General features: G+C 45.0%; 1 protein-coding gene across 2 annotated transcripts in view; it reads right to left on the bottom strand.

The window, feature by feature from the left end:
- LOC142571701 (uncharacterized) overlaps positions 1–25985 on the bottom strand; it is a 67189-nt gene that overhangs the window by 12023 nt on the left and 29181 nt on the right. For both annotated transcript variants that reach the window (XM_075680237.1, XM_075680238.1), the window contains exons 11-20: positions 24021–24284; positions 23438–23677; positions 16771–17116; positions 14959–15179; positions 12902–13202; positions 11329–11618; positions 9489–9770; positions 3985–4188; positions 1002–1138; positions 128–249 (exon numbers count right to left, since the gene is read on the bottom strand). In XM_075680237.1, the coding sequence (XP_075536352.1) occupies positions 128–249; positions 1002–1138; positions 3985–4188; positions 9489–9770; positions 11329–11618; positions 12902–13202; positions 14959–15179; positions 16771–17116; positions 23438–23677; positions 24021–24284 (2407 nt within the window). The remainder of the gene's footprint in view (positions 1–127; positions 250–1001; positions 1139–3984; positions 4189–9488; positions 9771–11328; positions 11619–12901; positions 13203–14958; positions 15180–16770; positions 17117–23437; positions 23678–24020; positions 24285–25985) is intronic.

Below are 25985 nucleotides of genomic sequence, written 5' to 3'. Positions count from 1 at the left end.
CAATCCTGTGGAGCGACAGTACAGCATGGGGGCAGCTCTCATAACCACTGCACTTGCTTTAGAACTTTCAGCAATGGCAGTATGTGTTGTCCCTCGCTGACAGCTGCGTGTGCGACAGGACGCCTACCTCTTCCACAGGTCAGGCACCTGAAGTCTGTGTCACCACGATGCATACGTAAGTGATTGTAGAGCCCCACTTTTGTGGCCAGCTTGCGGTTGCAGCCCTGCCAAGGGCAAGGCGTTGGTGGCCTGCACGACAAGAACGGAGACGGGAGTCAAATGCAATAACAATAACTGTGTGCATACAAACAAAGTTCGAATTCAATTTCTTGAGACGATTAATGATAAAGACAACTGAAGGGGGAAAAAGAAAGGGAGAGTGTCAAATTCCATTCAGTTCACCCAACAATAAATGAATATGTTTGGGACCTATGTCTCCCAATAACTTCAAGTTACACACAGTCAAAGTCATGTATTTCGTAACTTTTGCCATTTGCAGCATTGCAGCGATGTGCTATAACACATCACACTATTTGTATGGTGGATGGAGAATGCACTTCTACTGCAAAAGTTAATTAAACGTTAGCGAGAGCAAATCTATGAAAAGAATATGCTCTTGCTAGAGATTTAACCTTCAAGTTCTAAAGCATTCCTTCCCCTGACACTCCACCTTGACCCAAGAAAGTGAATGACAGTGTTGCCTGTCAAATGACGTGGTCAGTGTGCTTCAATGACATTCTACAAGAGTTTCTGAAATAATATTTTGTAACAGGGTGCTCTCAGTGTGTACTCAAATACACTGAAGTGAAGGCGTGCTTCTCAAGCAACTCCTCACCGTAGGAACCACAGAGGAGCGACACTGAAGTGTAGTGTGTTCTTTACTTGAGGGTTGGCACTGTGTGCCGTTCGGTTAAGTTTGATAGGTTTGAGTCAACACCTGTTTGTGTGAATATGGGGCCAAGTTGTTGGTGAATGTAAGAAACGGCCAGGGCTGCACTTACGCGTGAACTTCCATATGAGCCATGAGCTGCTCCCGTTGAAGAAAGCGGCGGTGGCACTTGTGGCATTCGTGCACGATGCTGTGCAAAGACAGGTGACTCCAAAGGGCTTGGGAGTTAGCCATTTTGGAGCCACAAATCTAGAAACAATAGACATTGCACACATAAGCAAACAAGTGCGTGCCTTGAAACAGCACAGATCTCTTTATATTATGACTACTCCATGACAAGTGAACACTAGTTAGAAAGCACTGCATAGTTTCAAACATGATTAGCAACAATTAGTACCTAGTACAGAAACCGGACAGCCATTATGAAGCGCCAGCAGCGTTGCTAACGGCATCAGTAATAACAATGGCATGTGATGCAGACAATGGGGCAAAGGAGTACACGGCGCTTCCAGTGATTTTGCATGCTGCAATTTGCAAGGTCTGATGAGCTGGAAAAGGCATTTTCATGTGCGCACTCTTAAGATAGGTCGTCCTTGTATGAGGCAGGTTACATTCATGGCATCAGGTGGTATATAAACCAAGGAAGAAGTGCAAATTGAGATACCATAGTAGCCTGCAAACGATGCTAACTGTGGCAAGCTAAGACATGGAACTCCAGCAGTTTATGTTATTTTGCTGTGCACGTTAACACTGCTTGTATTTAATACATGTAGACTGATGAAGCAGCACAAAAATCAAGGACAAAGGGAGACATACGTCTCTCTTTGTTTTTTGCACTTCTCTGCTGATCGCACATGTGCCGGTACATTCTCTATCCATTTTGTTTCTTTTTTGCTATGCTTCGCTGATCCTAATGTCTTAGCAACTAGCCCAATCTTCATTCTTGTTCTATTGCACACAGACTGGTGCAACGAGAACAGTAGCCAGTGGCCTTTACACAGCGCAGGATACTATGTGCTTTGGCATTTACACGAGCTTGTGTCTGCGCACCTACACTTGCACAGATGGTGAGGGACAGATCATATGCATTGAAGTGCAGCGAGAGCACGGACATCTGTTCCAGACAGATATTGGTGCTTGGCTGCCTCGCATGGCCATGCGCCTGGCTTTGCAGCTACGAAGTAGCGCGATCAACACTCAGTGAGGCAGATTTATGTGATGCGAGAATATCCAGCAGGTCTCGGCAGCTCTAGAGAGGCCTGGCTTCGCAGCTACGAAGTAGCGCGATTAACACTCAGTGAGGCAGATTTATGTGATGCGAGAGTATCCAGCAGGTCTCAGCAGCTCTAGAGAGGCAGCAACCGCGCGAAACCGAGGAGAAGGGGGCCAGCACCCCCAGGAAGGGGGCGGCGGCCCTCTTGGACCCGCGGAAGTAGCGAGGAACCAAGGCCTCGAGGAGCACAACGCACGAGACTGACGTAGTGGCCGCGTCGCGGTAAAAGCTTGTCCTCCCTGCGTGGAGGGAGCCTAACCGATTCTGCAGGCATTTTCAATAAAGTTGTTCTCTCTCTCTCTCAAGAATACGTTCTTTCTTATGTTTTGCGCTGATCTAACAACTCTAAAATATAACATAATTCTGATTATCAATGTTTTGGCAATTCGAAGCATTGTCAATAACGAAGTATGAAACGACGTCAGAACAGGTATGAGTGAGCCAAGTGGGTGCACGCTGGCATGGGTCTCTCGTAGATCCAGACCGCTGTTCGTCACTAGGCACGACACATGCAAAGCACGCAGGCATGAGCTTGCGCGTTGGCAAGCATACGTGTGGTCTGGGCGTAAGGCCCGCGTTCATGGCGAGTTTAAGCAGGCCGCTGTGTTGGTGTTCGCCATTGGTGCAGAATACACAAAATCATGTACCAGCTGCAACCAAAGGGGGAACTGTGGGGAAGGAAAATATAGCCCAAAATAAAAAGACTGAGCAGCTGAGAGGACGGCAAGATGACTACAAATCTGCGTGTTCGTATTTGGTGCTCAAAGTGAGGGGCCGTCACAACAATGGTGGCAAAGACACACAATTTACATGGAACGTGAACCTTTTGCAAATGAACGGCTCCTTTGTTTATGTTAGCTCAACTAGACAAAAGCAAAGCAGTGTTGGCAATGCAGGTACTGTTTGCACACAGACAGCGCATATTCAGGCTTTCTGCTGTTCCAGCTGGTGAGGTCGCAATAAAAACCGATAGAGCTGAGTGGCCTCGACAGCTTCAGTGATGTTTGTATTATTGTTCGTGCACCCAAAAAACACAGTGTGTTTGTTTAGATTTGGTTCCACGAGTTATTTCAGCAGTGTAAAAATAGAACAAACAATGGAATATATTCAACAAACACAGCTGACGGCTGCACCTGCTAGGCCTGGCCCGGCTGCCTCATGCTGTTACATTCCAGTGCCACCACATAGAAATGCCACCAGTAAAACTTTCTCCGTGCCCTGTGCCTAGTGAAGCATGACACACTGACATATGCATCATGACTTTAACAGAGATCACAGAGCCTCACATGAAAATGATGCATCACCGCCTGTCAGGCAATAATGAATTGAAAAAAGCAGCATCATTGAGTTTAACATCCACATTCCAAGACTGGTGATTTACTAAGTGAACAATGAGCTCGCATGTGTCATCATGGAATTGAAGAGGTCATAAAACATGTGGGTAAAAAGTTTGGGTGAGTTGGTTGTTTTGATTAACGTTTTGCTTTAGCACCAAGTATGAGACGAAAGACCAGAAAGGGACGCGCCCATGTGCTTGTCATTTCTCTTTCTAGCCTCTCGTCCCGTGTTTGGCACTAAAGTGGGACGTGAATATGCACAGCATGCGTGAAAAACGAGGTACACTGATGATGATCATGAAGTGACAAACACCACTAAAAAGGGATTAGACATAGTGGTGGCGATTAAAAAAGAAGTAAATGTTTGTGCTGCCTTCGACGGAAGTAAGACTCACAAGCTGAGGATTTGTTGAATTACAGTTTACCGCATCATGCTTGAGCATAGTGACGCTTTCAGTTATTGGTGAGAGGGGAAAGGGACATACCTCACAGATATTCGCAAGCTCTGGGTGTACACTTTGGATATGGTTTCGACGTGGCCCTGGCTGGACGAAAAGAAGGCCACAGTGTTGGCACTGGTACTGGTGGCTCTCGGTCTCCATATGTTTCACAAAAGTGGCAAACAGGCCAAACCAGCTGTGACACACCCTGCACCGGTAGTTACGTGGCTCCGAGCGATTGTACTTCTCCTGCACATCATACAAACCATTCAAAGTGAATCAAGGGAGCAGTGAAAGTACTCCACAACACTGCTTGCACAATTCAGTACGATGAGAAAGTGCAGCTTTTCATTCGGGGGCTTTGAGTCACTGCACATAGTCCGATAATACTGCAGGCCCTACAGATTTTTCAGTGTTGCAGTATTATAGTAACTGAGGAAGACAATTCTAAAGCTATGTTATGCTCGGACATAATGTGAGTGTACTTACTGTGGTGGCAGTGGACTGACAATGATAAGACACTCTACATTTCGGTGCACTGACATAACCAATGGGCCGGATGCACTAAATTGTCAGCAGCATGAACAGAATGGGTGTTCCATCTTGACACTGCAGCTTTACTAGTTTCGCTGCAGAGCCCTGTGACACCTGCTTTAAAATTTTTGGTGGAGGTTGCATTATACCACTTGTAGTTCTCTCTCCCCACAAATCTACATTATATAAATTTAGATTTCTAAAAAAAAAAAATGATCCATGGGAATAGTACTGCTTCACCTCTTCAGGTTGGAATACTGGACAACTGGGACATTACTTGCACTATAATTGCAAATGAAAACTTGTTAAATTTAAAGAACCTTTTGCAATTTTAGAAACAAAAGTGAGCAGAAATTCTGCAACTTGTACCACTTTCAAGGTATCTGTCTCCAAACCTAAAAAGAATGCACTGGCATTGCAGTTAATTTTGCTTAGAAGAATCTGAGAGAGGCTTTTGGGAAAATAGAAAAACAATGTACAGTCAGATCTCATTACTATGAACCTCAGATTAACCATTTTTTTAGATTAGCAAAAATTTTAGATATCACCAGCTTATTGTTTAATGTAAAAATATTTTAGTACTATAAATTTCAAAGCACCAAACATTTCAATATATAACGAGCATTGTAACAAGAAGCTCCTCCAAAATAATGGTTTGTAACCCAAGATATTGTGCATATTTGCAATTTACGAAACTGAAAAATTGGTCGTGCCACCATCAGTGGCAGTTATTCCTGCATGGCTGCGATCACAAGTTTGCGCTAGCTATTGCCCGGAGTAATGGTGGCCTGCAGAAATAGAAACTACACAAATTTGCACTGACGGCATGGCACTACAAACCGCAGGGTTCTCTGGAGCCATGAGAATGTGATCGTGCCCAGTGCATTGTTCACAATCGTGAAGGGTTGATGGGAAAAATTGTCGGTGAAAGGTGGGTTTGCTAAAACGCCACCTGACCCTGATATCAGTCAGCAAGTCAGTGAAAAATAACAAAGAAAGCGATAAAATTTGTGGGTACTTTGTGGTTTTGGTAACGTTAGGCAAGGCACAGTGGCGCATTATGTGCAGTTCTCGGATACATGAACGCTGTAAGTGCTCGTTTGCAAACTTGACTAATAGCCACTGGCATCACAGTCGAACCCACTTGTAACAATGTTCAAGTGTCAAGAAAATCACATTGTTATAACCGATAATTGTTATAATGTTCGCACAAAATAATTCCACACAAAAGTCAAACTGACTTATAACAAACAGTTTTGAAACATATTATGGAGTTCTACATGTCAAAACCACGATCTGATTATGAGGCATGCTGTAGTGAGGGACTTTGGAATAATTTGGACCACCTGGGATTTTTAAGGTGCACCTAAATCTAAGCGCATGGGTGCTTTACCATTTCGCTTCCATCGAAATGTGGCCACTGTGGCTGGGATTCAATCCCAGTTTTAACAACAGTACTAGGATGTAACAACAAACTGCACTGCAAATATTTGTGTTTTCTATGGTAAAATATATGAATTACTACAATGTTCCTACGCCGCATTATCAGTTATAATAAATCTGGCTTCAATGCCATGTCCTGAACATAACAAGCTATCATAACAAGCTATCAATTTTAAAATAACAAATGATCTTTGGCAGTTCCATGAGACTTATTATATCAAGATTTCACTGTATTCCGCGGTACATTTCAGAGACAGCTATCATAAAACTGTAGCTAGTATCAGGTATGACTTCACCACTTGTTGGCTTCAATCACTTCAATCACACAATTTTAACATGTGTCCAAAACCTACACTGAAACATTAAAAAGCTAATTAGTGAGAATTTGGCAATTAGGTAAATGAACATTACAGTTTGTAGGGCAAGTCATGGCTGCCTATTCAGATAATTTACTTGAGCAGGTAAATTACCCAAAGCAATATGCAAAGGAAATTTAGAAAAAAATATGTACAACTAAGAAGAAAGAGAACAATTTATTTAGGTTTCAGACCTTTTGATATTTACTGAAAAATGAGGAAAAGACATTTTGAAAACCAAAATACGTGCAAGCATACTGCAATAATTACGATCTCAGCAATGTTTACACGTTAGTAGCACACAACTTTAAATGGTACAGTAGAATGTGTTGGCATATTAGTTATGAACTTACGTGGTGAGCACCAGTTCATCACTTACATTCCTGGCCATCATCATCATCATCATCACCACCACCATTACCACCACCACCACCCCAGTCACATTACGTTTCAGACAGACCGGAAAAAAAAAAAAATAATAAAGAAGAGAGAGAGAGAGAGCGCTACACACACATTATTGCTTACAGAGCTGTACAATGAAATCGTAGCTGTTTTACCCCAAATTTATGCATTTCTGTAAAATCGTGTTGGAAGCCTTTCAAAGCCTGCATGTGGTAATCATGTCTAGGGAGGTAAATGTGCAGTACTTCACTATGTCACGTCATAAAACTGCTGTTGCTGCTTTGCCTTTATGCGGGCCTGGGAAACAATTTTGCTTGCAGCACACACAGCTGTAATATAACACCTTTCTATCATGTGCACTTCTGCAGGCAGTGCACTGCACCAATGTCAAAAGTAGCACACTTGGTGATGAGCACGTAAGAGCTCCAAACCATGTAATGGGCTACTGACAATCTGATGTGAAATTAAGACCGCAATAATTTTTACGGATCCATACTCTGTACAAATTCATCCAAAGTTAATGAGGTTTAGAATGCAACAGCATGAACGTCTCGGGAACATGCATACTACAGTAAAACCTTGTTAAACCATATCTGCTTAAACAGTAGTTTCGTTTTAAATGTAGTAAAGTCAAATCCCTGACTCAGTGGCCATTAACCATAATGTGTTTTGTATCCGCATAAGCCGTACCAGCTTACTGCGTACATATTGGTTAACACGTAGTGTTTTAACTTTTCTTCGTGCAAACACGGCGGTGCGTTGTCTCCATCGGGCGGCTCAGCAGAACAATAAGCCTCAGAGATCAGAACAACGGCCTCCAAGCACCATGTGCTTTTGCGCGTGAAGCCACAACAACATCAACATCATTTCAGCGCCGTGCCAGAGAGCCAAGAGAGCATTGTGGTGTCGTGCAAACAAGGACTCGTGTCATGCCAAAGCTCGGATAAAAAAAGACGCCGGGTGCTCAGCATATAAGAAAAATTAGTCATCGTCTGTGCTATCGAATGTGACTTGAATAAGTCGGCGCTCGCACACGACAGGGATCTAGTATTGATCACGGTGTGTGGCATTTGGAATGTGAAGCAGTTCCTTGGCAGCGCTGCTGCGACTGTGAAGAGATGTTGGCTACGGTGTTCAACTTTTCGCCATCGTTGCCTCTGTTGCTGCCGAAGTGTCGACTAGCTACAGTGATGAGGATGACACGGAAAGCGACAACACGGCCGATTCAGGCCTGGCAGTGGCAGAAGCTGCGCATTACGTCAGCCTCATGAATGCAATCATTGTGACGACAGCACCCCGTAATGAAAAAGGCGCCCCGCGACTTCTGCAGTGCTACTGCCCGTGTGCATGGAGAACATGCAATGCCAACAAGGAATCTGCAATGCGAGTGTTTGCAGAGGAGAGGGGGCTGGCTGAAAAGCTGGCTCACAGCTTCAGTAAGTTTGAGGCCGCTGTCATTGGTGCCAGGCTGCAGCAGCATCAAACGAAAATAACAATGTCGTCGTGCGAAGTGAATAAATACTGCATGTCTTCTTCCCCTCTAATTGCACTCTCTCTAAATTACGTTTTTGACAGGCAAGTGGGCGATCTCATACTATTTTGGTTAACCAGTACTGCCGTTCAGTACATACTTTTCCCGAGTTCCGGCGTACTACGGTTTAACAAGGTTTCACCGTATATGTGCCAGCCTAATCAACTTATCCGGTTTACCCTCTCCTTCTTTCTCCTTGATATTCATGTGCATAACATTGCCTTGCTCAGTAACTGCAGCAGCATGAAATTTTTCACCCTTTCTGTTAGTGAAGTGCAAGTTTATCCACATTTTCATGTGTAAGTAGTGCTATTCAATTGGTGCATTCTCAGCTGCAGCACGCACTTGCACTGGGGAAGTTACACGGTAGGCTAGGAGGCACTACACTCTTAGGCAAAGTTACACCCTTTTGCTTGCCCCTTCTGCCACACAACAATAATCGTTATCTGCCTTGATGCGTTTCCTTTCTTTAACGCTGTGAGCCCGGTACTTTCCAGTAACGAACTGCACGCGCATTATCAGCATGGAACAGTTTACACCCTTTGGAGTGCCCCTTCTGATAACGTGCGTGCCGTTCGTTACTGGAAAGTTCCGGGCTCGCAGAGTTAAAGAAAGGAAATGCATCAAGGCAGATAACGATTATTGTTGTGTGGCAGAAGGGGCAAGCCAAAGGGTGTAACTTTGCCTAAGAGTGTACGGACGAGATATGAGGAAAATCCTGCTTGTAATCTTTCTTCAAACTATCTGTGCAGCAAGCCAGGTTTTTTTTTCTTTTTGACATACCGTAACACCTGCCAGTCTTGGCTGTTTGTCATGTGTATGGCATGTGACCACAGATTGCTCACTGCTGATGAACAGTTCCAGCAACATTTCTTTGTGCTAGTTCTATCTGTCAAGGAACTATCCTTGAAGCACAGAGCAATGAAGGGCAGGTGAAAGACATTTTTTTTGCGGAGAAGCCTCTCCTTCATTCATAACTTGCCACTGCGAAAATGTAGGTTCGGTTTGCATTCGGGGCAAGTTCTTTTTTTTTTATTCACTTTCATTTCCGTTTACTTAATCATTTCTGCACTTCAATAATAAAAAGAAAACTTACCCTATGCTCTCCTTGGTTCCACTATGTGTTGGCTTCGTGTGATCGTAACTGACTACGGAGCCATCTGATATGATGCCCTTTAAAGCCAGGGTCAAATTTAATGCTAGGTCAGGTCAATTGATAAACTAATTAGCTCATAGCAAGATTTTTGATAATGAGACCACGGACACTGCTTTAAACGCCTCACCTGCACTCGCATGTACTTGTTGGCGTGCTCGGCACTGAGGAAGTGGTCCTGAAGGTGCTCGTTGTCATCAAAGACCATGTCGCACATGGAGCAGAAGCTGTCCGACTTTTGGTTGTGACGCAATGAGTGACGCTGGAATGCGTTGGGACACGTGAAGGTCTGGCCGCAAGCTGTCACGATGCACTGGAAGCGCTTCTCGAGTCGGTGCAGGTTGTGCATGTGCAAATAATACAGGGCGTAACTCTTGATCACAGCGTCGCACACGTGGCAGTAGTGGCCGACCTGCAAACCGCACGAAACAAATGCCAGCTTTCAAATGAATACTTAAACAGAGAGAGAGAGAGAAAAAAGAAACACAACCACATTCCTTTAATTTAAGAACATGCGTTCCACTGCCTGTATGACCTGTGGCGTAGAGTGGGAAGGATAAGGAGAACTGAGGGGGTCCAATTTTTAGCAACAACTGTATAAAGTTAATGCTCTGTCAAAAGGATGTTCCACATCAGCCACCATGGCCATGAGTTTGGCTGGTTAACACTCCTCGGATTAGATATTGAACACATACATGAATACCCAAGGAAGTGGAAGTGGGAACAGCTGTCGCTGTAGCTCAATTTGTAGAGCAATGCATGCAATGCAGAGGGTGTGCATTCAGCTCCCACCGGCTGCAAGTTTCTATTTCTTTTTTTTTTTTGTTCACTTTCACTTCTTTAGCTTATCTGTACACTTCAATTAACGAGGAGACGGGTCTTAGGGACCGAGAAATCACGGAAGAAGATCACTTTCTTTTTTAAAGATTATTTTTCGATTCTACAGTGTCTGATGCATTATCTCAGAAATTTGCACAATTTTCACAAACATGTAAATAGCAATGTCTAGGCATTGCACTGAGCAAAGTTTTTCTTTTTTCTCATTTATCTCAAAACATGGTTTTTGGTCACTTTGCCTGTCTGCTGTATCAATATATTTGGATCTAGGACAGCTAGAGCTATTATTTCTTTTGCAGCACAAAGCTAAATGTATTTAGAATGCAACACTGATAGCAGATTTTTAAAAATTTTCAGCTCCAAATTTTTTTATTTACAATTACATTTGCTTTTATTATTGATACTGTGAATGCAGAACTTCAACGGGCTGTAAAATTACAAATAATTGTTCAATTTCAAATCTGTTTTAAGCGTTGGCATCCTTATGCACTCTAGTATTCAACTATATGTTGTCTGCAACTTTCCCTTTGGCAGGTAAATTTTAATTGTTTAAAACAATAGAAGGAAATTATTAATTATCTCAGCAACTACTATGTAGATGCAAAATAAAATTAGATATTCAAAATCAACACAAAACAACGAATGAGCACATGCAGTTTCATCAGATTTGATCAAGAAATAATGAAGTCATCTCAACAACCCATGTCCCCCCTTACAAATAATTTCCCCTGTGCTTTCCTTGGCTTCATGATGTGTTGAGTTGATATGATTGTGACTAATGAAAACCGAGCTCCTTGGTGCCCCTTCTTGCTTAAGAGGTACTCGTGGGCTAGTTGGTTAGTCATGATGGAATATGGCAGCGTACTTCGAAACAAGGATGTAACAGAGAATGAACAAACACGAGCGCTCTTCTCGTTCACTTAAGCATGCTAAAATCTACGTGCAGTTCCTGTATTTTCTTGTACCTTCAATAATTATCATTGTGCTTCAGCTTTAATTTTCTTTCATAACAAGAAGTCCTTTGCATGATCATTCAATAATGGTACACAGTTTAATCTTGTGTATCCTTTTCTGCATAGGCCTGAAAAGGCCTGCAGTGTTTGTAAATAAATATATGTGATAAACCAAAGCACCTTTGTAGGAAAGCCCAACTCCAAAAGTTTGGCGTCCGAAGGGATGTCAGCAGAGCTGAGGATGCCACCAGCACCACCTTTCCCATCATCTGTCGCTTCCTCTGGGCCCTTCTTGGTTGTTTCAGCCGTCGTAGTGACTGACCCTTCACTGCCAGGGGCCTCCCGAGGGGCTGCTGTTGACGTGGCGTCCTCCTCAGAGCCGGGCTGCTGCGTGATGCTTTCCACTGCCCGCTGCTGAGTCAGCTCTGTCTCACTGTTGTTCTCTACCATGGGCATGTTGTACAGGTTGTCTGCAAGCAGCACAGCACACAAAGCTTCAACAAACTGCCCTGGCAAAACTGAAAGCCAAGCTTTTGAGCAAGCTCCTGCCACAGCAGATGTGACTGTGGCAAGGAAGGGAGCAGCGATCTCTCGCAATCTTGCAGCAACTTGGCAGCTTCAGTAAACCTACCCTGACTCCTTCGAATGGAAAGCAATTTTCCGACATCAAAGAAAACTGGCCGTGAGCAGTGGCGAGCAGCTGATACTCACTTTACACTGAGGTTGTGCATTTATTTTTCCTTTCCCACTGGCACTTCTATTTGTTGAGCACGGTCACGTGGTTCAGAACCAACCATGCAGAGTGGAGAAGCTGCCACTAAGGCACAGCTAACCAAACCTGGTGGTAGCAGTGCCAATGTCACCACAGTTTGGTACCTTCTTTGATGGCCCATGTCTCGAAAACTTCTTCTGAAATTGGTCAGTCCTGTTTTTCTCCTATCGGTCTAAAAAATCCCTGATAATTACCTTTTTCTTTCATATTTTTTACTTGTTCAGGATTGCTTATTGTGCACCATCACGCTGTGTGCAGCAAAGAATCATGCATTAGGCGACGTCTGAGCATATGCAATGGGAAATTTCCATCCGTTGAGAAAAAATAAAAGAACTGCCATAGTTCATATTAGAGTGGCCTTCAAGCGTCCTGGATAAAGGTGTTTGACTACACACTCATTGCTGGTGTTGTGACGAGCTTGGCTCCTATGAGTATGACATATGGCTTTCCCTCAGAACTTTAGTTTGTTTTGCATGCTGCATGACAAACCTCCGCACAGCACTACTCTGTACAGAAGCTCTACTTGTAAACAAACTCTACTCCAGAAGGCTGAATTCCATTTGGCTCATGTTTTGAGTCATACTGAAAGAGGATGCAATTAGTGATCTTTTAGTATGTTGGGATAGTCTAGCATCACACTGTAGCTAAAGCGTCGGCAGCTACCTAATTAAAGAAGATAGGATACAATATTTTTGCATTTGTACTCCTATTTCGATGTGTATTACAGGACCACAAAGACATTTTACGAAGATTTCCTTCTAGGACATATTTATTTGAGCAGCCTTTTAGGCCAAGCCAAGTTCTATACAAGACAAACCATCCACACCCTAGCATTACAATGGCGTCACAGCGCACAGAAACTAGCACAGACAGAGGAACCATATTTCCCTCTAGGCATTCAGATTAGAATAAAAAGAAACTCTACGGTGCAACTGAAGAAACCACAACCAATAATCGACAGTGCAAGCATAGAACCCTTACTCTGGACGTCTTCGCTGGAGAAGTCCGGCAGTCCGCGCTTGACCCATCGCATGTGCACATGGTGCTGATGCATCTGGCAGGCCTGGGCGCTGGCAAAGCGCATGCAGCACAGGAAACATGTGCTCGACGACCCAGCCAGGCCGTCGTCCTCACTGCTGCCGGCTTCCAGGCCTCCGGACAACTCCAGGGGAGCACCTTCGCCTGTGACACTAGCACTGCCCTCTTCAGAAACTCCTGGCACTACAGATTGACTGGTGGTAGTCTGTCCCACAGGCAGATGCACCCCATCTGCCATGTGCTTCTGCAACATGTGACAGAAAGAAAGAAGTGACACCTTTACATCATTGTGCCCAACAATGTTTTAGCCAGAGCTTAGTGCAGTATTTAGGAAAACTTAGGAGAACTAAGACAGTATTGTTGAATGTGCAGAAAGTATACCACACGCATCTCGTATGTAAAAGGATGACACTGACACTTAGCAAGTACTTATAAGATACAGTAGAACCCTGTTGATAGATTTTGTAGGGGACCATGGAAAAGGAATGCATAATATAGGAAAGCATAACATCCGACAACGCTTTCAGCAGCACTGCTGATGAGACAAAGAGCTACCCTCACACAAAACTTTGCTTGAAGTTATGAAAACTTTTGAAAACAAACTTTCGAAAACTAGCTCAATCCAGCTTGTTATTGCTACCTGGCAGTCAGAATGAAAATTAAGGACATTTTCCAGCAGTTGTAGCCATGAACCACACTTATTGAAGCTTGTTAGTTCCACCTGGCACTTGGGTCAAACAGCCTATGGCTATTTCATGTTGTTGATAATTTTACTACCATTTCGCTTGTGTCATCATTTGTGATTCTGTTACTTTCATCCTGTACCACTTGTCATTCATAACGCTCGTCCACTTTGAAATTCTTATGTATGACTGGCCATCATCTTGCTGTACAACCAACTTGTAAGGGGTCGGGACCTCTGCAAGCTTCTTCTCCTTTTCAAAGGAAATAATTGATTGATTGATTGATAATATACTACTAGCAGTCTCCTCTTTTTCAGTTCTCACGCAGCCTATCAAAATAACCGCATAAGGTACTGAAAAGACAGCACTCATGAAAATGGGTATAGGGCAACCCCTTGTGCCGTCATCTATTTCCTCTTGACTCTCGACTTCATGGGATCTGTTGAGATTGGTGACCAGTGACAATCTGAACCCTGCAATTGCGATCCTTCAGTGGAACACAGGTGGTTCTGTTTTGTGACAGTTTTTGGAGGCAACATGCAGTGGTCGATGTAGGCACCAATTGACAATGTCACACTGTTGGTGTGCTGTCACTTTTGGTCTTAATAACTGGGAAGAGAAACATAACACATGGGAAGCTAACGTTCCCCATGGAAAGTAAGTGGGAACAGTGCTTAGGAGCATAAGAGCCCAGAAAATGTAACAAGCAGGAACATATCAATGAGGTTGTGCTGTATTTTAACCTAGCCAGAGTTTAGTTTGCTTAAAGGAGAATTCACATGTATGTTTAGGTTGTAGAAACTAACACATGCTTGTTGCATGTGTCACATGTAAAAGGATGACACTTAGCAAATATGAAGGCAGAGGAACATAAGATATATTAATTTGCTATTAAAGTTGACCTCGAAATCCTAGGCATTGCATCATCAACAGTATTGTAATGTCATGACACAGAACAAAAAAAGTGTTTATGTCGTGTAGTAATAATGCTAAATATGATAACATTGCTCAATCAATAAATTTTAAAAGAAGAAAAAGAAAAGCAATAGCAGCATGCACATTCCTTCTGGCATATTCCTTCATAAGACATGCAGTATAGTTTAAACATCCTTCATGACAACAATGTAGGGAGCACAAGCAAAACTACTTGCGTGGGTACTTAATGGGACTCATCCACAGCGACGCAACGTGCATGCATTATTGTGGGCAACTGCACTAAAGAAATGCCTCACAGCCAGTTCTAGTTCCCGTCAAGCCTGGACTACAGCTCTCGACGTTTTCAAGTGCAAGAGAGAGTGATTCTAATGGGATCCTTGCCTTGATCTCTTCTTCAGAGGTGAAGGTGAGTGAGCAGTGGTTGCACTTGTAAAAGAGGTTAGCCTTTGGTCCCCCTGAGGATCCACCCAGGCTGGAGCCCAGGCTTCCACGACCTTTGCCCTTCTCCCCTCGCAGCAGCGGGCATCGGCTGATGTGGCCCATGAGGTCCTTAGAGTTACCGCAGGGCTGCAGGCACTTGGCACATGACCACGTCTGTGGACCTGCACATGCCGCAGCATTCTTTTCCTCACAAGGTGTCACTGCACTCAGCGTTCACTAACGCCCACCCAAAGGAAAAATTGTAATCCACGTGACTACAGCACAAAAATACAAAGGAAACCTGCATGAGTTCTGAGTCTATGAGTTTCCTTTGTCTATGGCAATTTTCTCTTTCATGACACTTTATCCAGATTGCAGGATTCTAAAGAACTGCCAAAACCTACTCTGCATTGTCTGCTACATCACAGAATACTAGTCAAGTATGCTGCAACTAAGGAAAACAGCAATATATGCCTTAGAGGAAGCAGCCTCTGGTGGGCTAAATGAAGTACAGTCAACCCCACATATGACACCCCTCACTTAAGATGAACATTCACTTATTGTGAATGAAACCAGCATGACCGCCAAAATATACATTATTGCAAATGCTGCCATGTTGTGGGTACGACAAACAGCCTGGTCAATTGCTTACAGCAAAAACACGGCTGTAGTACAGCACCAGTTCTCCCACGGCAATGCCTGTGCATGGCGGTGGGATTCGTTATAAAGATGACCCAGCCACGCCGGCTGTCTGCCCAAGCCTTCTTTTAGATGGGCAAGCACTTTCCCATGCCTCCCATGCGTTTTAGAAAGAAAATGCAAGAAAACATGTACTAGCCAGGGAAATGTACGATCTGAAGAAACTAAAAAAATTGACAAGACTCCAACAGTAGTTGACATGTATGTCAGGCGAAACATTGCACAAATCGTTGTGGGATGAGATGCCAACACGTGTCGAGCTGGTGGCGCTCCAGTCACCCCGAGAAGCATTGTCATTTTCCTATTGTGTAGTGTTTTATGATGACGATGGAAACTGAAACAAAATCGAGCTGATGGGCGATGCCGGATGCCACGGAAGTGAACAACCTGCTGCAGGGAGCTGCGGCATGTTTGGGTTATTGCCAGCTAAAAGCGTGCAGAACACTTCCGACAGCACTATGCCAAGGAACAAGGAGCTTAACAGCGAACGTCGAAGCAGCTAGGCCTAGAGTTGCCGCGGTAGTGGCTCCGGCTGCCAGCAGATTTGTGTGCAAGAGCACCTGTTTGAGGCAGCGAGATAATCAAAATGGTGGCAGTGATGGCATTGACTAATGCCGTTTCGGGCCTGCAATTAACGCAAAAAGTTTAGAAAATGAGGTGGTGAAGGGTTCTTGAGACCGAAATTTCAGACGTTCATATACATTGACTATATGGTGTACGTGGTGGTGCCGCGAAGCCGTCCGAAGTATCAGACGTCCGGAAAATTGGTCATTGACTGTACACAGGCAACTCCTCCAGCCAATGACATGGCATCAATGACGATCCGTTACGATTCCTCTGTGTTACTTGAGCCAGCATTAGCACAACTTTCATTCCCAATTTTCCCTGATAGAAGCACAAATTCCCTGAGGTTTCCCTGAGTATTTCCAGACTATTCAACATCCCTGATAATTCCTGGTTTTCTCAGTTGCTAGACACCCTGCTCAGTGATATTTCTCAACTTGCTTTTTTTTCTAAATTTAAGGCTACAGCGTCGCCAAACCTTCAGCAGTCGGGACTGTGATGGGCACCTACCAGTCTGGACGGCATGCGAGAGCAGGATGTGCTTGTGCAGGCGTTCGCGGCCGTGCACGTAGACAGAGCACACCGAGCACTGCAGGTGCGGACCCGGCTGGTCTTGCAGGTGGCGTTGCTTGACATGGAAACGCAGGCGGCCCGGCCTTGGTGTGCAGTATCCGCAGTAGCGGCAGGTATATGTTTGCATGCGATGCGCTGCCTTCATGTGGCTGTGGTGCTGCTCAAAGCTGGGAGAGGCCCACGAGCACACGCTGCAGTAAAACTGGCAAGCCAGTTCTGTCACCGCTGACTCAGCCACAAGTCGCACGGTCTTGGAATGCACCTCTGGGTAGTGGTCACGTACCTGCATTCCACGGCAATTAAGAAAGGCTAGGGAGTTGAGAGGAGGTCATGTTGACTGGGAAAGCATTCATGCAATTGAGGAGTGTTGCAATTAGACAAAAGGGTGATATGTCGACTTAGAGCCAATATTCTTACTGGAAACACCTAAAAAACGTAGTCTAACATCATTATAATGAACACAACTATACCAAATTTATGGTCCCATATCCAATCCTTGGTATAATAGGAATAAAATACAGAACACCGACCAAAATGGAGTTGTCAAAAAATTTTAAACGTTTTGGCTTGTTCACTAAGCCTTGTTCACTAAGCTGAGAGGCAAAAAACCTTCAGCTTAATCCACGTCAATAATCGCTTTAGGCATCTTGCGTATGTTGGCGGGAGATTGCCATTGTTTTGATTAAGCGTGTGTGCGGTTGTTTGGATAGTCAGGGATTCCAGATACTGTCGCTTTGTCCAGTTCTTTTCTTGGGCGCTGACTGAAGCTTGGCTCCAGCTGAGATCGTGTTGCTTGGCTTCTGCGTGTTCAGCGAGTGCACTGGAGCCTAAAGCCCAAAGATTTGTAGCAAGCCAGAAGATTTGGTTTCCGATTTGGCCTGCGTTCGACGTGAGCTTGGCGCATGCAGCTACTCAAGAAGCTTTATTGCTTTTTCGGGAAAAAAGAGCCTAGCACCTTAGGGAACCATGTGATGCCTCCTGCCAATGATGCGCCGCCATCCCGTATGTTCCCGGCATGAGCGAAGCTTTGGCACGTGTCCTGCGTAACTATAACGTGCAAGTTGCCCATGTTCCCTGCCGCAAGTTACGAAACGAGCTTGTCAACGTCGAGGACAAACTAAGAAAAGAAAGGTTTCCCAGTGTTGTATATAAGATACCGTGTGCAGACTGTAATTGTGTTTATATTAGTGAAAGTGGCACCCTTGAGCGGCGCATACAGGAACGCATGAACAATGTGAAAAAAAAAAAAGAAAAGCGTCACTTCCAGTGCACTCGCTGAAGTGCCACTGAGTGATCGTGCCGAGAAACAGTTGATTCAGGTTAGGCTTGAAGCGAAAGAGAGTCTCTTATCAGCGCATGCACTGAATGCCTAGCAGTTTTTAAATCGTTGTTATGCTGCGGTGCACAAGCCCGAAAATGAAAAGAGATGGATGTCGAGACTTTTGTTGCGTACCAGTTTGCGTGTCATGCAGTGGAAAGGCAGTAATATATGATTTAATTGTTTCCTGAAAGAAGCAGACGACCTGCATTGGAGAGCGACTTGGATAAGAAGCTTCCGCATTGGGAAAAGGTGACTGATTCCATACCAGTTTCTTTGAAACACTTCACTCGGGACTTCTTTCTTTTCGGCGAGTAGACCACTGCTTTTTTTAATGTACCGTATTTATTCGGATCTAGGCTGATAGTTTATTCCAAATAATGATATACAAAACTCTAGGGTCGGCTTAGATTCGAGGATTTTAAAAAACGCGCCTGTTTGCAACTGAAAATGATAAATATGGTCCATAGCTAGCGCCATCTAGAAAGTCAGTATCGCAGCCGCTGCTAGCCGGGCCAGTAGCCAACTGAAGTACAAGAGCGATGTCGTCGCTTTGACCTGTGTCGAATCGGAGCTGGTTCTATGATACCGGCGTGCGGCATGGCGTTATCATAATGGCACACTATAGTGCTGCTTTCAAACAAAAAGTTATGCTTGCTGCAGAGGCATAGTAAGGTAGGCGGGACTTCAGCATCAATGAGAAAAACGTCCGTCGCTGGAAGGGGCAACGGGAGATGCTTTTGCGTGTACCACAATGAGGAGATGACAGCGATAAGAAAGATAAGCACGCAGTAACAGAGAGGAGCTGTTCACCAATATCGTGCCGCATTTCGGCGCGTGCGATGCCACACTGTCTACACATGCATGGGCGTGCGGACGCAAGCTTGTGCACATCCGCAAGCATACTTGTGGTTTGGGTTATAGGGATGAGGCTAACGGTGGTGATGACGTAGAGTGAGCTAGGCATGTTCATATTAAATAAATGCTGTTATTATTTTGTGAACACTGCCCTCACTTGTTTTGTTCAGCCTACATTCAAGGTAGGTTTTTAAAAATTTTTCTGGCTTTGGACACTCGGGGGTCAGCTTAGAATCGTGGCTGGCCTATATTTGAGTGTACACGGTATTTTAAGTAAGTTGCTGGCCTTTCAAATCGCGGAGTGTATTTAATTTACGTAGGTGCTATAATAAATTAATAATATACGCTTAGGCGCCATTTGGTTTTGTTAGTTTAGTTTGTTGCCCCTGCATTATTGTTACTTATTACTTAGTTACAGTTATTACAGTTACAGTTATTACAGTTACTTATTTATTATTGTTAAGCAGCAGGAATATTCTCATTAATGCACTTTTTTCTGCATGCGTCTGTTGCTGACTACAGACGTAGCAGAAATGATAACTGTATCTCGAAAAAAAAAAAAAAAAGTGCACCTTGACTCACAAACTGAATTCTCCTTTGTTTCTATTTTAGGACTCAGTGACCAGGTACTTTAACAGTTTTTAGCCTCATTCTATCAGTGCACGATATCTGTATTTAGCTTCTGAACGCACGACAGACGTTACTGCCTATAAATTGTGGGATATACTATGCATATATGTATATATGTATGGATGGATACTATATGGATATACTATGTGATATACTGCAACACAAGTTGCAGTGCAGAGTTGCTTATATAAATGTTGAAAACAGTCAAGTATTGCACCCGTAGCACCCACCCGTAGCAGTGGAGGAACGCCATGAACAAGTGCTTGCACCTTTCGGAGGCCTGCTATACACAAACACTTTCCTTTTTTAACCTCCGAATTGCTTAAAAGGCTCTCTATGTTTAAAAAATTTTAGATGAATGTGGCTCATTAGGCAGGCCGGATGCTTGCATGCACAGTGAAACTATTTCCACGGTTTCGGCACTGAAATAATTGAGACTGATCAAAATAAGGTAATCGTCAGAAAGGACCCTTTCGGTTTCGACGAAATACCTTGATTCTATGCCACAAACGAGATACTTGAGCATAGCACACATAGTACCAAGCGAAAGAGCCGCTGTGAATCTGGATTTCGTAGCCATCTTTGTTTATTTGGACAGTGTTGCCAGCACAGGTAACGGATTTTGGAGTTGCCAATAGGCTATGCCTGTGTATCCTTTTCTTTGTCTATCGTCCTTTGCTGCACTCTAAGTGTTGATACAGTAATGCACTACTCATAGGCTACTACACGTGCTCATAAAGCAACCAAGCTTTTTACGAGTAACTGCAAGCAACTTCCAACTAACACAGGTCTCCCCTTTTCCTCGAATATAAAAAGCCACGGCGATGTCACACATATGCTTGCATCTGTGGCTTGCTATATTCGAAGTACGGTTCTGAATGTAACATGGGAGGCTTTTTCAGAATGTATCAAGAGGAAAAAAGAAAAAAATATCTTTGCTAATATGACAGTAAAACCTCGTTAAATTGTACCCGCTTAAACAGTAGTTTCGTTTAAAAAGTAGTAAAGTAAAATCCCCGATTCGGCGACCATTGAACATGTTTTTTGTATCCGCATGAACCGTACCAGCGTATTGCGTACGTATCGTTAATACACAGTGTTTCCACTTTTCGTTACGCAAACATGGCGGTGCGTCGTCTCCATCGGGCGGCCCAGCAGAACAACAAGCCTCAGAGATCAGAACAACGGCCTCCAAGTGCCCTGTGCGTTTGCGTGTGAAGCCGCATCAACATCAACATCATTTCAGCGCCGTGCCAGAGAGCGTTGTAGTGTCAAGCAAGCAAGGACTCGAGTCATTGCCAAAGCTCGGATAAAAAAGATGCTGGGTGCTTAGCATAGAAGAAAAATTACATATTGTTCGTGCTATCGAACGTGACACGAAGAAGTTGGCACTGGCACGCTACAGGGATCTACTGCTGACTACGATGTGTGGCATTGGGAATGCGAAGAAGCTGCTCGGGAGCGCTGCTGCGACCACGGAAAAATGTCGGCTACGAGGTTAGACTTTTTGCCATCGTTGCCTCTGTTGTTGCCGAAATGTTGATTAGCGACAGTGATGAGGACGACACGGAAAGAGCCAGCACGGGCAATTGAGACTCGACAGTGGCAGAAGCTATGTGTTATATCAGCCTCATGAATGCAGTCATCATGATGAGAACAGCACTCCGCAATGATAAAGGTGCCCTGCGACTACTGCAACGCTACCGCGCCCGTGCACGGAGAATATGCAATGCCAACGAGGAATCTGCCATGCGAGTGTTTGCCGAGGTGGCTGCTGAAATGCTGGCTCGCAGCTTCAGTAAGTTTAAGGCTGCTGTCGTCGCTACTAGGCCGCTGTGGCATTAAACAAAAATAACACTTTTGTAGCGCAAAGTGAATAAATTCTGCATGTCTTTTTCTCCCTTTCATCGCACTCTCACTGAGTTCCATTTTTGACAGGTAAGTGGGCGATCTCATGCTATTTCGGAAAAGCAGTACTACCGTTTAGTACATACCGTATTTACCCGCGTATAACCCGCCCCTGCGTATAACCCGCACCCCTAACTTTGAACTCGGCGGAAAAAAAAAAAAAAAAACTCGCGTATAACCCGCACGTTTACCTGAAAAAAAAATGAGCGCTAGAAAGATGCAACTCACACTCAGTGATCATTTCGTTTTCAGAACATTTATTCAAACGACCGCCACCACGTCACTGGTTATCCGATTCTTAATCGTCGCCGCTCTCACTACTGCCATCCGAGGCTTCATCGCCACTCTCAAAGACGTAGTCGTCCTCGGAACCATCCAGACTATTACTGATCGCACATTTTTTAAAGCTTTTGCGCACCAAATCGGCCGGTATCGCTTTCCACGCATCCACGATCCACTGGCACAGCAATGGAATATCAGGCCTTCGCACGCGTCCCGTCGGTGTGAGGGCGTAAATGCCGTCGGCCATCAACTGGGCATACAGCCGCTTCACGTGTGCCTTGAACGGCTTGTTCAGGCACACGTCGAGTGGCTGTAGCATGGACGTCATGCCGCCAGGTATTATGACGAGGTCGGTGCTGGTCTCGGCAAGGCGAGCCTTCACCGCATCAGTGCAGTGGCCTCTGAAGGAATCTAGTACGAGCATCGACCGGCGTGCCAGCAAGGCACCCGGTCTTCGCTCCCAGATTACTCGAAGCCAGTCACCGACTCGGCCACTGTTCATCCACGAATTTTCTTCCGCACGCACAACGATTCCTGGGGGCAGTGGAATGCCAGGTGGCGTCTTGCGTTTGAAAATGACATACGGGCGCAGTTTCGTGCCGTCAGCCAAAGCGCATAGCATGACTGTGCAGCGCAGCTTGGCATTTCCGCCGGTCAGCACGCTGACTGATTTGGAGCCCTTTTTTTCCATGGTCGTGTCCATCGGCATCTCAAAGTACACAGGTGTTTGATCAGCATTTCCCACCTGAGACAGCAAATAGCTGTGCTCCTTCCGAAGTGCGATCACATATCGTTGAAAGTTCAACAACTTTTCCTCGTAGGCTTCAGGAAGCCACTGGCACATGGTTGTTCGCCGCCGCATAGAAAATCCATGTCTTCGCATGAAGCGCTGAAGCCATCCACGGCTTGCACGAAACTCACGTGGAATGTTCAATTCCCGGGCCAACTTCAGGGCTTCCATTTGCGCCATCTCAGTCGAAACAGCGTGGCCACGACTTCTCTGCTCCTCAATGAACTTCGCAAGCTGCGTCTCGAGGTGGGGGTACGCGCCAGTCTTCGGACCCCGAAACGCTCGCCTGTTCCGGTTCGTTGCTTCGAGACTCTTTTTTCTTCCTCCAGTCGCGAATGCACGACTCGTCGACGTCATGCTGTCTTGCAGTAGCTCTGTTGCCGATTTCTTCGGCAGCGGCTATAATCTTTAGCTTCTCTTTCGCTGTGAAACACTGCCGTCGAGTCGCACTCATGATGCCAAAACAAAGCAGGCAAACAGTGCAAACTGGGGTAAGTACACTAAACAGCGCCTAACGCGAGGCTCAACAATGCTGGCCTTTCGTTGGCCCTTCATCGGCTTGACAAGCGTCGATGACGATGGGGATGGCGGACTACACGGGGAGGCCGCCGCACATTGCGGTGAAGCCGACCCCCCCCCCCCCCCTCCCAAGGAAAAAATTCGCAGATAACCCGCACCCCCACTTTTTAAACGCGTTTTTTCACATTTTGGTGCGGGTTATACGCGAATAAATACGGTACTTTTTGCGAGCTCCAGCCAACTACGGTTTAACGAGGTTTCACTGTAATTGCAAACTTGGTATGTTGATTGAGCCTCACCTCCGAGAGGGTGCGCAGGGTGAGGTCGCAGAACCGACAAGTGGAGTTCAGTGTGGTGTCCTCAGTGACATCTGGGGGCACACACACAAACACCACGGCCTCGCTGAACTCTGCCTTGGCACTGTGCACAGCAATCTCATGGATCACGTGGTAGTGCTTCTCCAGGTCGACGGGGAAACGGAACACATACTTGGACTGGCAGAACAGGCATTGCAGGCTGGTGTCATTGGGGGAGAACACCTGCACCAGAAAGAAGCATGAGCCTCAATGTTTTGACAAGCAAAGCCCTTTCTGCGATCTCCAAGTGTGCAGCTGTTTCAGACAAGACTTGTTGCTAGGCTATTTGGTAAGAATTAGTCTAACACCGTGAATTAGAAGTAGTATAACACAGAAATCATTGCATCCCTTCTTTCTCTGTGCTGTTCTAAATTCGTGCAACAATACATTCTACAATACACAATACGGTGGCTAGCTGGGAACTTCGCACATGACCTGATGGCCAATACAAGTGTGTTAAACTCCTGCGGCATTTAAAGCAAACACGTTCAATAACAGCAGAAGAGAAAGAAGCAACATGCCTTACCTGTCGGAAGAGGAACATGCCGATGAGGGAGTCCGCGTTTTCAGCCTCAGCCAGTGGGAGCTCGCTTTCTACCAGCTGCACAGTGTTGGGCAGCTTGAGTGTGTGCGTGTCGTCCACAGCGTCATTGGTGCACTCCTCCAGGCTCATCTGGGTGCTGCTCCTCCTTCGGCTGCCAAGCATGGCCCCCTGCGATGCGGCTACACTTGTTCCAGAAGGACCCGCCACACTTGGCATCACGGTAACAGGGCTGCCGGTAGCTCCATCCTGAGAGACAGCATTAACAGAACGTCAACCCAGCAGAAGAGCATTTTGCAAACCCAGTGCACCAATGCATTGCTGTCAGCTACTTGAGTGTCCTCGAAACAGGCTCGCACCTTATATGTTTAGTCACTTAGCCCCGTATTTTAGAATGCTTCTTAACATTTCCAATCCAAATTCCTCTCGACTCAAGAAAGTAGATAGCAGCGCCACTTCCGGACATGGCTGGTCACTGGGCTTCATGATTATCCATGGCAATTCTCGAGAAATGTAGTTTATTCATCAGTCAAGGGGTGACGCTGGGCTCAACTTGGTGGAGTGAAGAAAATGCTTCTAGTCGAGAACAGTTTGAGAATACGGGGGTTTAGTGAACCCTCTTCTAGCGCGGTCTTATGCAAAAATGAGCTCTTGCATGCACAAGCAAATTCAGTGCTCAAACACCCATTTGTGGCTGCCTGGCCTCAACAGCCACATATGGAGATACTAGAGCTAAGGGTCATGGCCTAGAGGCAGTGGATTTATGGTCTAATGTTGTAGGCACCCCTTCCTTACCCATTTTTGTGCGTAAACTTAATTACAATCCGCAATTGAAACTGTGGCCAGCCGCAGAAAAAACTGATCAATAAATAGCAGGAAAAGGAAAATGCAGATGAACAGCCGACCATTACACTGCCGAGTGCTGATGCTGACGAAAGAATGCCTTTAAGCATATGCACGCTCTGAAGGAACAAGACCGAACTGCATCCAGAACTGTCACATGATGCCTACACAGTAGAGCTGCAATACTGCTAGAAAAACTTTCTTATTCTTATACGGCGACAAAAACTTGCACCATGTGGAGGCTTGTACCAGTAATAGAAATCAGTACTAATAATGGAGGCCAATACCAGCCAGAAAAGTCGAACAAGGTACCCTAAAATCCCGAGAGATAGCCTACCTAAAATCAAGAGAAAATCGAGTGAAAATATGAGGTGGGCTAACTTTCAGTGTGATGTGTAACTTTCAAGTGGGTAACTTTCAGTTTTTTCTTTAAAGCAGGGAGCTTAGTCAGGGGTGGGTTATTTTTCGGGGGTGGGGCATCTCTCAAGATTTTACGGTATACAATGGCTCGAATGGTCCGACGAAGGCAACTGTTGCTGCAGAATACACTGTTCTTCATGCAGGTTACTCCTTCATGCATTCACAAAATTGCACAGCTGAACTGCAAACCCAAGAGAGTTGTTCTTGTACATTGCACACCACTGCTTTGTGTCATGCTCATCATCACCATCGATGATAGAGTTTTGGTGTCTTGGATATACTAGACAGCTGCAGCAGAGCCAAGAACTAAATTTGGAATGTTAGACAAACTTGTACAACAGAAAAAAATTGAAAGTCCAACTCAATGCTGACATCAGCACTAAGTGTAATGCAAAATTCACAAAGAAAGCTCAAGCATGCTTTCGCAGGCTTCACATTCTCAGGAATGGCAGTCTCCACAAACTGTACTTTTCAAGAGTGTTGCCACATGATGTGACAACTCTCCAGTGTAGTTTGTATCTGAAAGTGTGCGTTATAATTATGCTTGTACTTGATTATGTGTTTGCATGTGAAAAAAAAAAGAACATTTTGATTGTGACCTACCAGTTTCAGATTGACCTCAACAAAATCCACACACACACACACACACACACACACACACACACACACACACACACACACACACAC

Source organism: Dermacentor variabilis, chromosome 2 (genome assembly GCF_050947875.1).
Source record: "Dermacentor variabilis isolate Ectoservices chromosome 2, ASM5094787v1, whole genome shotgun sequence".
NCBI lineage: Eukaryota > Metazoa > Arthropoda > Arachnida > Ixodida > Ixodidae > Dermacentor > Dermacentor variabilis.
This window is presented reverse-complemented; position numbering and strand designations above follow the sequence as displayed.